This window comes from Durio zibethinus, chromosome 20 (assembly GCF_047325235.1).
Source record: "Durio zibethinus cultivar Kanyao isolate XHJ-2024 chromosome 20, ASM4732523v1, whole genome shotgun sequence".
Lineage (NCBI taxonomy): Eukaryota > Viridiplantae > Streptophyta > Magnoliopsida > Malvales > Malvaceae > Durio > Durio zibethinus.
Window position 1 is genome coordinate 2,062,905 of NC_143181.1, and position 11,508 is coordinate 2,074,412.

The window sequence follows — 11,508 nt, forward strand, 5'->3', positions numbered from 1 at the left end:
ATGACAAACTTCTAACTCAAACTTTTAATCTAACTGGGGAAGAGTTGAAATTCAAAACTTGAATACCATAGTACTATATATATATATTTTTGGTTAAAGAAAATTGTAATGAAAAGATAAAACAAAAAATCATGTGTTGGGAATTGAATTTTAAATTTAATTTTTAAGAATTATTGTATTAAATTGAATTAAATTATGAATTCAATTATAGTATTTATTATTAAAAATAAATATTAAAGCATTTAAGATTATTTTTAATGTATAAAATAATAGATAAGATCAAATAATAATTATTTTATATCAATTTTGATTATATTTAAAAATACAAATAAAAATTTTAAAAAGATTAAATATCATGTTGGTATAAAATGATTAAATTATTGTAAAATAAAATTATTATTTTTAATTTATAAAATTAAAGTTATATATCTTATTATATTTTAAAAAATTATATTAATAATTTAAATTTTATAAATTTTAAAAAATTAATCAATAAATAAAATTATCTTATTATAATTTTTATATATTTTAAATTAAAATATTATATATTTATTTTTAATATTATTCATAATATTATTTTACCAATTTTATCACACTGCATATACCATAATTTCGGAATAATGATTATTATCTTTCAACCGATAAGGGGGACCCCGTACTTGCCGAACTTTGAAGGGAAAAAGAGACTGGGTGCAGCTGAAATGCCCCAAATATACTCAAATATTGAAGGGTTTATCCGAATTTTAGGGTTGTTGTTGTCTTTTGGCCAGCTGAAATTTCCATAGTGGTTGGATCTGGTAGGAGGGAGGAAAGTTTCAGGAAGCAACGTCACTTCTCACCAAAAAAGAATAAAAAAAAAGAAAAAACACCATTGGTAGTCAAAGTCAACAGAGTGACGGAAAGAGATTGGGTGTTAAAAATACCCTCCATCTTGCAACAAATTTACACCATGAACCTCAAAGGAACCGCAGCCAAATAGTTATATAGAGGCAATCTCGTAAATATGGAAACAAACAAGTCTACTGTTGGAGTGTAAAAAATAGCCGCCGTCTCTTATAATCCCCTACCCTTCTGGCTGACTTCATTTTTGAATTTCAGCCTCCCAAAAATCCTCCCCCCGAAGGCCCTTCTCCGACGCCTGAGCCCCGTTCGCTTCTCCGAAGAGCCAACAAAGCTCAGGACTCTCTCCTCTCTGTCTTCCGAGAACGCATCGCACTTTGCTACCGAATTGCAAAATCGCTTCCCTTTCTCTTCCGCTTGCCTAGCCTACCTTTCCAATTCACCGCTCTCGTCTCTCCTTCACTGATCGCGTACTCGAAAATGGCTTTCATTTGCTTTTAGGGTTTCTCAGATCAACCCTTTTAGTTTCCGAACCCAATCTGTACCAAATCTTAATTTACCTTATCCAATTCTTCAACATGGCTATTCGCGTTACCTTCACTTACTCCAGCTACTTTGCCCAGAACCTAGCCTCCACCGCCGGCGTTCGTCTCGGGTCTTGCTCGTCTCGATCCATTCACGAATGCTGGCTCCGTTCCCGTTTCCTTTCCCCCAACAAAAATTCCGACATCGACCCTTCTCCTCCCCGTACCTACCACGCCTCCGCCGCCGATCTTCGCCACCGGAGGTCGAACTTGTATTCTTCCCTTGCCGGAGAGATCCTCAAAGACGGTTGTAATAACCCGATTATCGTTGGTTTGATCTCGTTGATGAAGTCAACGGCCCACGGTTCTTGTTCCTCGGCTACCACTATGGGAGTTTCGCCTTTTAAAGCCGCTTCGATTATCCCTTTCTTGCAGGGATCGAAGTGGCTGCCGTGTAATGAACCGGCTCCTGTCGAACCGGAGAGTAGTGAGGTAGATAGAGGAGGAACAAGCAATGATGATCGAAGTTTGAGCTTGGAGTTGGATCCCAAAAAGTTTGGTACAAGCAGTTGGATTTCAAGGTTGTTAAATACTTGCTCCGAAGATGCCAAGGCTGTTTTTACTGCTGTAACTGTTAGTATACTTTTCCGGTCGTTTTTAGCTGAGCCAAGGTCAATTCCTTCAACTTCTATGTACCCTACACTTGATGTTGGCGATCGCATTTTGGCTGAGAAGGTAAATTTTCTTTTCCTATCACCTTAATAGACAGTAAAATTGAGATTCTATGTTTAATTTTGTTTCTTTTTCTGATATCAACAGGTTTCATATTTCTTTAGAAAGCCTGAAGTTTCCGATATAGTTATATTCAGGGCACCTCCTATCTTGCAGGTTGGTGTTAAAGTTTGCTTTTTAAAGCTCTTTGTTTAATAGTTTGCATCAATTTATAGTTGTTGATGGTTTTATTTCAATATGTAGGAAAAATGTTGCAGTTCAGGCGATGTTTTCATTAAAAGAATAGTGGCGAAGGCTGGAGACTGTGTTGAAGTAAGCTCTTAAGATTACGTAATTCATTCTGTTTAAGCTATAAGGTCTTTATTCATCTTTTTCATTTGTTTTTCCCGTCTGTAAAATTCATAATTGTTCACCATTTCTAACTGTCCATTTTGAATTTGTGGTAGGTTCGTGATGGAAAGCTGTTAATAAATGGTGTTGCTCAAGATGAAAATTTTGTTCTAGAGCCATTAGCTTATGAAATGGAACCAGTGGTTAGTGTCTTATTTCTGACTTTTGTTGTTTATTCATTTGCATATTGCACATTATTCGTCTCTATTTGTTTCTCCGGTTCTTTGTCATGCTTGTTACATGGTCACTTGTCTATCACATTGGTTATCGGAGTTTATGAATTTTTTATTTTTTATTTTGGTGATTTTGTAGGTTGTACCTGAAGGCTGTGTTTTCGTGTTGGGAGATAATCGCAATAACAGTTTTGATTCGCATGACTGGTAATTCTAAAATTTCATTTCCTCTAATTAGTATTTGGTTTAGGAATGGATTGGAGAAGCTGTGAAAGCAAAATATTGACGTTTAACATTTTTTTTCAACCTCACAAACAGAATCTATAATTAGCGTCACTTTTTGTTTTGTGAATGTCATCTCTTATTTCTGACAACTTGTTTCCAATTACCTTCGTTTTCAGGGGTCCACTTCCCATCGAAAACATTGTTGGTAGATCTGTATTTCGCTATTGGCCCCCATCCAAAGTTTCAGATACTATACATGATCCATATGTGGGGAAGAATGCTGTAGCAGTTTCTTGACATCTAAGATAACTTAGATTTGCATCCACTGAGGTGGCTTATATTGATCATCGTTGAATACCCAATTCTATTTTCATGTCCCTGGACATGGTTTAGGATGGATAATCAATTCATCATATCTATTTGTGTGTATCTTCCGTTGATGGCCAACTTTTGGCCACTTATCACGAAAAGAAAACTGAAGAACATCTCCGTAATGTTGCTTTTTCTCATTTTGTGCTTATATCATTCCTATTGCATGCTAGAAAGTGGGCTTCCCTTATGAACTGAACCGCATTGAGAATCCGAGTTCCAAAGTCTTAAGATGGTTGATAGCAAAGATTCGTGATTGGTTAGCATGAAGCAGGTGTATTCTGTCAGATTTGGTGGTTGAAAAAGAGAAGCTCTGATTGTTTGACATGAAGCTGGTGTATTCTGTCTGACTTGATGGTTGAAGCAAGGGGAAACTGGAGCTTGGAGGCAGTATTTGTACTGGCAGATTCTCAATCGGTTGAAAGGACAGGCCATTGATTTTCAACAAACATGCTTAAGACCTGTGAATCTGAAAATGTTTAGTCGTCTTCAATTAATGTATTCCGACAAAACTTTTTGCTGGATGATTCATGCCTGTCTTATTTCAATGTTTGAACTTTATATTCATATGTAATAAAATCAAATTTGATAATCCACATTCTTGCCCTGTTTCCTTTTTCTACAACGAATCCACCTTAGCAATCAGATTGAATTTTATGTACAATCAGATTCTTGGCAAGAGGGAGGGGAGAGAAAAAGGAGAGAGAGAAAGCAAATTATGTACTCTTGTGATGCTTATTATTATTGAACAAATATTAAGAATCATTCTAATCGAATGAGTAACGATTGAGCAAAGCATTTTCTTTTTTCACATTCGAGAATGATTGAATTATATCAAGTTAAAGTGATAGATTCTCAACTTTTTGTTTCTTCGTATAGAGCGAGGGAGAATAATTTTTTTTCTCCACTTTTTTTTTCCACAATACTTCATTTCATTTTTGTTTTTCCTACATTAGAGTATTTATAATTTATTTTTAATTGAATTAATCAATCGAATTGATATGATTCGATTAATTAATCAGTTATTAAATTAATTTTAATCAATTAATAAAATGATTTTAAAAAATTTAGATTTTCAATTAATTTATTCAAAAATTAAATTAACTAAAATTTTAATCGAAATATAATAAAATTAAAATAAAAATAAAAAATATATAGCATAGATGATTTTATTTTATAAGTTGTTAAAATTATTAATATAGTATTTTAATATTTTAATAGATAAATTTATTTAATTTGTTAAAATATAAAAAATTTTAAATTCAAAATATAATTTAACTTAAACATATTTATTATTTGATTAATAAATAATTAATATAATTAATATAATTAATAAAATTAAATTTGATCCATTAATTTTTAAAATTAATAAATTTAAATCAATTCATAAAAATAAAATAAATTAATTTAATTAATTTAATTTTAAATTCATCAAACCAATCAAGTTAACACTCGTATCGCTCACAATGCAATTGCACAATTATCACGAATCTTTTCCTCGAAAAAAAAAAAAAAGGAGGACCACGTTCACGTGGTATTTTGGAACCCTTTAGCAGGTACATACGAATGTTCGTAGGGACTAACCCCATCAAATTCCATCCACCCACTACGTGGCTATTAAATCATTGCCAACTAAGATTTGTGTCACAAGCCCATAACGGTCATTTCATCTTCTTAATCCCGTGGGTGATAGGAAACAACGTTGTCCAAAGCGAGCGAGTTGAGTGAGTGACTCATCTGATACTCTACGATCCGGTGCACACCGTCGAAGCACCGCCACCAACAAGCGCCACGATGGCGAGCCTCCGTTTCCTCTTGTTTCTCCTTTTCTTCCTTCTCTCTCATATCTCATCCCTCGCTTTGAACCCTCTTCAATCAAACCATCCCCAAATCTTACAGGTATAAAAATACAACCTAATAGTAATAACAATCAAGTTCTTGATTTTCATTAATCTTCGTGTTCTTTTTTTGAATTAGGATGTAATCGAGAAGATTGCTTTGAAGCAGAAATGGGAGTTGGAAGGGCTTAACTTTTCGAAACTGGAAGTGAGCAAGGCGAGGCTTGGGGCTGGCAAAAGGTACGAGTTTCGGATCCGATTTGGAAAGACTCATTTACTCTTCAAATTCCCCGACCAAGTACCTTCGTTGAACAAGTTCACCACAGGAAGTGGCGGCGATTTCCTTGATTTTGTGAACGAAATTAATTCCTCGGCCCTACTCGATTCCTTTAAATTGGAAGGTCCCGTCGAGTTAATCCTCGCTCCCAATCACCAAGCCTCCCTCCTCTTGCCGGTATTTCCCCTTTTTTACTTTGATCTTTTGATTTCTTCGTTAATTTGTTGTAAAAAAAGTTTTTTTTATTAATCTGTAATTAATAACCATATTATCAACAATAAATATATTAGGAGATTTAGTATTAGAATTTAGAGCAAATTTCGTACTGTTATTGTTGATTAATTAATGTTTGATTAGTATTATGCACTTTGTTAATTTAATTGGACATTGCCAATGTTTATCATTTACTGCTAGTATAGTAGTCTGATGCTTTGGTCTTTGGTCATCAGCTGAACATATCACATACCGATCTGAAACGGGTCCTTCTTGGTGAAGGCATCACTGTACAAGTAAGTCAAGCTCAAGAGATTTCTCTTTTCCGTACGTTTAATTTTGGCTTACCGGGGAATGAAAGTGATTTCAAGGAGAAGAACAGTGGATATTGGCCCGTCCGGCATTCCATCTGTATGCCATTCCTTCCTGTGCATGTTTTAGGGTCGGTATCTCTTGTTGCCTACCGGACTCATAACCCTCATGCCCACATTGAAGCTCTTTTCCCATCCAAAGATACTATTGAGCTGCTTCCTGAAAAGTGTTATGGCAATCGTGCTTACATGAAACAACCTTGCCCTATAGATTCTATAAGTTTGAGGATAACCAAGCTACAAAAGGTCCTTAGGACCTTTCTAGGTGACAATCAAAATGGGGTTTTAGGTTCTCTTAATGTCAAAACTAAAGTGTCACCCATTATTTGTTTCCAGTTAGAGCTGGAAAAAAACATTGCGAAGAATGAGAGTGTTCGTGGTATGTTGGCTGAATGGAGGACAAAGCCAACTGTTGAACGAGTTTGGTTTGATGTAATGGCAAGAGTTGAAGCAGAGAAATTGAAGCCCCTAACAATCAAGAAGGTTAGACCTTTTGTTGGTGTAGATACGGTCTCATGGAGTAATTTATTGTCAAACATTTCTTTTACAAAGTTCCCATCTTTACTTGTCCCTTCTGAGGCTTTGACGCTGGATGTCAAATGGTAGTAGAAAACCTTGCAAGATGGTTTTGTCACAGGTGAAATTTACAGATCATCCTCGGTTGATGGGCATATATCATATGCATGTCAATTATTTTGAAAGCATCTTTGATTGGTTCTGTAAATAATATTTTACAAAACAAGAAAGCAGTGGTGAAATAACTTCCACTCATTTGCATTTGCTTTAGCTCCTTTACTGCACAATAACAGCAATATTAGGATCTCTGTTTCTTTTTAACTTGTATTGTAGGCAAGCCAAGCTTCTAATTTTAGGCAGAGATGGACCTCAACCTGTTTGTTCAGAGATGCTTCTGCGTCCCTTCCCCCAATTATCTTGTATTTATAAAAATTGACTCAAATCATACTTTGGATTGGTCATTCTTATATTTTCTGTTTTTAGATACCTGATGACTTTCAATCATTAGAAACTGATGCATTTTAGAAATCATTCTGCAACTTGTGAGAAAAACTTGTCCCCACGTCTTCATAGTGTCATGTAATCTTGGTTCGTATGGATTGGAACTTATTGGAAATTAGTTTGATCGGATCACATTTAATCCACGTTTGCATGCTTAGATCTGTGCCCTCATTGGTGGGGGTGATTGAATCATACCTATGACTGTTTATTTTAAAGCTAGGCAGGCAGTGGAGATAGAGGTGTAATCAATTAGTTCGAGCGAATACAACATTAAGCTCGAACTTGACTCCAAATTCAAGATTTGAAACTCGGTTCGAATTTAATCAAGTTTTATTTTTTTAGTTCAAGTTCGATTTGAGATAAAAATTGAATTATTTGAGTTTTTTTTATTAGATTCGATTAATATGTAAAATAAACTTGATTCTTATATGCGACAAATGTTTAATTATTTGTGTTAAAGTTTGAGTTTGAAATATTTTATTAATTAAAATAATTAAAATATAAAAATTTTATTTAACTCACAAGTTATTCGAGTTAGGTATAAGAATGCTCGAATTTAATTTGATCAATAAATGAAGTTATTCGATTTGATTCGATAATAATCAAATCAAATTTAAATTTTATTCAAATCTAATTTAAATAATTTATGAGTATTAATATATTATTTAAATTCATAAACGAAAATCTTTTTTGCTACATGGAGATCTTATTTCCTGTAGCAAAGAGGGACCAAGCGCACGGGACAGGAATATGCAGTGACAGTAGATGAGTCTTACAACACCGAAAACATTGATTTTATTCATGTAAATCGCTTGTACTCGTTACAGATGCTTAAAACATCAATATAGGCACAACTGCAGCAGGAAATATCTGTGGACATAACGATCATAAACTCTCATCTTTAAGCTTTCTCTTAGTGTTCAGCATTACCATCAATAAAATTTTCTTGCTTCATTTCCACGTTCTTATATTTGTACCAAGAGGCACACACCAAATAAATAACAAAGTTAATAGCACTCAACGTTGATAATAACCAGTAGAAGTAGTTCAACTTGTCTCTGTTCAAGTTGCTAGAAGCCAACCAACCCCCGCTGGCCCTGTTTACCACCTCCACCACTAGTGAGCTTATAAAGTACCCAAATGCGAGTGAAAACCATGAGATGGCTGTGCTTGTTCCCTTCATTCTAACTGAGCTCTCCGCATGGTAGAACTCTAGCAGCCCGACCAATGTGAACATATCAGCCAACCCAAATACAGCATATTGGAATCCAAGCCAAAACACACTCATTGGCAGAGGGTCGTTAGAATCTACCATGTTGTTTTTAACAGCCACAGATTTACGCCGGGTTTCCATGAGCGCAGAAATTGCCATGGAAATGGTTGAGAGCACCAATCCAACTCCAACTCGCTGAAGATATCGGATTCCTGTTGGAATTCCTGTTATTTTTCGGGCAAGTCGAACAAAAATGCGGTCATAAATTGGAATAAAAATGAAGTTAAACACCATGGGTATGACAGGGAGGGAGGCAGCGGGGATCTTAAAACCAAAGATACGAGTATCCATGGTCATGCTTTGTCGTACGGAGAAAGTTTGGAGTTGAGCCAAACAAGTATTTATGAAAACAGTACTAAGTACAATTGGGAGCATGCGAAGTAGAATCTTGGTTTCTTCAACTTGGGTCACTGTACTAAGCCTCCAGGGTCCTGGAGTCATTGTTGGTGATGCAACCCGAGAGGTAATATGAACTGCTGCTCGATCCAAAAACCTGTGAATTTGATGATGTATTTACGTGAGAGCTAGTTAATTCAGACAAAATAAACTTGAGAAATTAAACTGTGTACCTAAATTGATTGGTTCTCTGAAGAATTTCAATGGGCATCACAACTGTCCCTTTGTCATAAATCTCATATAATTCATCTTCCTTCTTTGGTAATGGAAGATCTCGGTTGCGGATGGCAGAGAGTAATACCTTGAAAGAGGAAAAGGTGGCCATGACTCATGAACTCCCCTCATTTTCACATGGAAAATAGTACTATTTATTATGATGGAAAAACAACATAAGATTCAATTTGGTAACCCAACTTACCTGTATGATACGAATTATAGAGCTTCCTTTAGGCGCATTTTTCCTATAAAATGGCTTGCCAATGCTCAAAAACACAATTGCCAGCAAGACTGCTATAGTGCACACCCCAAACGCCCAATCCCAACCCTTGTTAGAACTTATCCATACAACAAAAGTTACCCCAGCTATAGATCCACCGGTCATGCTAAATACGAACCAGTTGAAAAAGCTTGAAAGTTGCACTGCCTCTTTAGGCTCCTTGCTGTCGAACTGGTCAGCTCCCAGTAATGGCAAAGCCCCCTTAACCCCGCTGGTTCCTAGCGCCACCAGGTATATACCAGTGTAAAGAATTGCTGCTTGGCCGGTATTTGCAGCCTCGCATTGTTTTGAAACATCCGTGCAAGGAATTGGCCTCAGTTGATCGAAGTGTGCTTGTACTGTCAGCAGCGCATATCCCTGCAAATTTGTGAGAATCAGGCAAAATCTTGTCAGATCATGTGACTTCAATTGTTGAATTATCTAATTAAGATGAGCTGCTATTTGCTAAAACGAGGCTTTTCCCAACGTCTCAAATAGTATATGGATTATTACAGATATGTGATCTGTTGATAGAGTATTGAATTATTAATTTCAATATTCAATATTGAATTATTAATTTCAATATTCAATCAATCTGAAACATAAAAAAATACATTAATTATAGCCATCTTCCGTGGAAGAGATAGGATGGACTATCAATTAAGCAAAGTTCTGAAAAGAGCCATTGTTAAATTGTGATTGGTGACACATGCATGCAATTCTGAACTAAAGCATTGTTTGCTAGAGACCATGTGGAAACAGGCAAGCGGCACATGCACTATTGTTAAAATGTGCATGGAACAATACTAAAGATTGGTTTTTGTCAACTGTTTTCCTTTCTTTTCGGAGTGTTGAAATCATAATTATCTTCTTTTCTCGTACTATATCTTCTTTGAAAGAATCATATTATTCCCTTTAAATATTAAATAATAGATAATGCTAAATACAAATAATTAAGAAAACATATATGCAAATACATGTATTGTTTTTGAATACATATTTACGAATCAAAAGGAGCCAAAATCCACTGTCATTGTCAAAAGGTTATATTTTATGTAGATTAGTTGTTTGCTTTATTATATTGGGGATCAAAAATTAAAGGACAAAAGAGGATTAGTGAATCATGCAAACGCCATTAAACTCCTGTCCACTAAGTCTCATTCAGACCTTAATCATATATATGTAGGAGATTTTGATCCTTTCATCAAATTGCTGCTTCTGTAATTTGCCAAGTTATTGTCTCCACTGGCAAATGGCCACTGGCTGGGGGAATATTTATCACAGAGCAATGGTTTTCTTAATTAACATGAACAAACAGAAAGAGGCTATATAATTAGAAATTAATACAGTTTCATTTCATGGTCATTTATTTATGTCATCACAAGCATACCATTGATCTGTTCTATGCTTTAAAGGTGTGAATAACATTTTTATGATGTCATGGATTTAATCACTAAGAGAAAATGGTAGTGCCATGTTTAAATTAAAGAGATTTTTTTTTTTTTGGGGGGGGGGGTTAAATCAATATCATATATCTATATGTGGAGTACATAATCTTATAATTTTTACTAATTATATAGTTTAAGCAATAACTTTTCCCATTAGTAACAATGATCAATCTCAACATTTTCTTTAATTTTTTGATATAATTACTTTCAAGCAACAAGTTGAAACACATTAAAACATATATATGGAAAAGATTTTAGAGTAAAAATCTCCCCCCATCTTTTGTTTCTTATGATGATTTGGAACCCTAAATTAAGCTATAATGTTGAAACAATAAGGTTTTTCCTCAGTAATTAACTGGATTTAATCCTTCATTGAGTGGAATTAGCTCTTGTTTGAAACTTTGGATGAAGAAAATGGAACAAAATTTTTTTTTATGTGTTCACCAATAAAATTACATAAATATAAATTCAATATAACAGATAAATGTGGGGATGGATATGATAAATAACGTACCAGCAATTCTATGATTCCAAACAAGACACAGGTTGTGAATCTTGTCAAATAGCTATCAGCGATGACTCCTCCTATGATTGCTAATATGAAAGAGGTTCCCATGAAGTTTGTAACTGTGTTTGCAGATTTTGTCAAGCTGAAGTTCATGTAACCCATAAAGTAGGTGACAAGGCTCACTGCATTAGCAATAAACGCCATGTTCTCCAGTGCCTCCATCACTACATGAGATGAACTCTCTCGCAATCAGAAGCAATTAATTAAACCATTCTTATCCATCATACTCTCAAATTAGAAGAAATATCATTTAAAGAAGGTTAGGGCAATATCATGGTTAATTACCATAGACGAAAAGTACAGCTTTAGTTCCTCCTACCCTTGAGTCTTGCTTTGGTTGCGGTTCATCATCTCTACTGATTTCCTGTTTGCAGTGCCA

The 11,508-nt window shown here is 34.9% G+C and overlaps 3 protein-coding genes across 3 annotated transcripts; 2 read left to right on the forward strand and 1 right to left on the reverse strand.

Annotated features, from left to right (window-relative positions):
• The first annotated feature begins 1,089 nt into the window (after window positions 1–1,089).
• On the forward strand, window positions 1,090–3,849 carry LOC111315083 (putative thylakoidal processing peptidase 2, chloroplastic). The gene is made up of 6 exons (XM_089749179.1): window positions 1,090–2,099; window positions 2,184–2,252; window positions 2,340–2,408; window positions 2,543–2,629; window positions 2,799–2,866; window positions 3,061–3,849. The coding sequence occupies exons 1-6, from the start codon at window positions 1,419–1,421 to the stop codon at window positions 3,179–3,181; spliced, it is 1,095 nt and encodes a 364-aa protein (XP_089605305.1). The 5' UTR covers window positions 1,090–1,418; the 3' UTR covers window positions 3,182–3,849.
• Window positions 3,850–4,957: 1,108 nt separating this feature from the next.
• Window positions 4,958–6,935, forward strand: LOC149513020 (protein TUNICAMYCIN INDUCED 1-like). The gene is made up of 3 exons (XM_089749178.1): window positions 4,958–5,152; window positions 5,231–5,545; window positions 5,818–6,935. The coding sequence occupies exons 1-3, from the start codon at window positions 5,048–5,050 to the stop codon at window positions 6,556–6,558; spliced, it is 1,161 nt and encodes a 386-aa protein (XP_089605304.1). The 5' UTR covers window positions 4,958–5,047; the 3' UTR covers window positions 6,559–6,935.
• Window positions 6,936–7,750: 815 nt separating this feature from the next.
• On the reverse strand, window positions 7,751–11,288 carry LOC111314828 (protein NRT1/ PTR FAMILY 4.6-like). The gene is made up of 4 exons (XM_022916440.2): window positions 11,076–11,288; window positions 9,057–9,491; window positions 8,812–8,939; window positions 7,751–8,735 (listed from the first exon to the last, which is right to left on the reverse strand). The coding sequence occupies exons 1-4, from the start codon at window positions 11,271–11,273 to the stop codon at window positions 7,883–7,885; spliced, it is 1,614 nt and encodes a 537-aa protein (XP_022772175.2). The 5' UTR covers window positions 11,274–11,288; the 3' UTR covers window positions 7,751–7,882.
• Window positions 11,289–11,508: the final 220 nt, after the last annotated feature.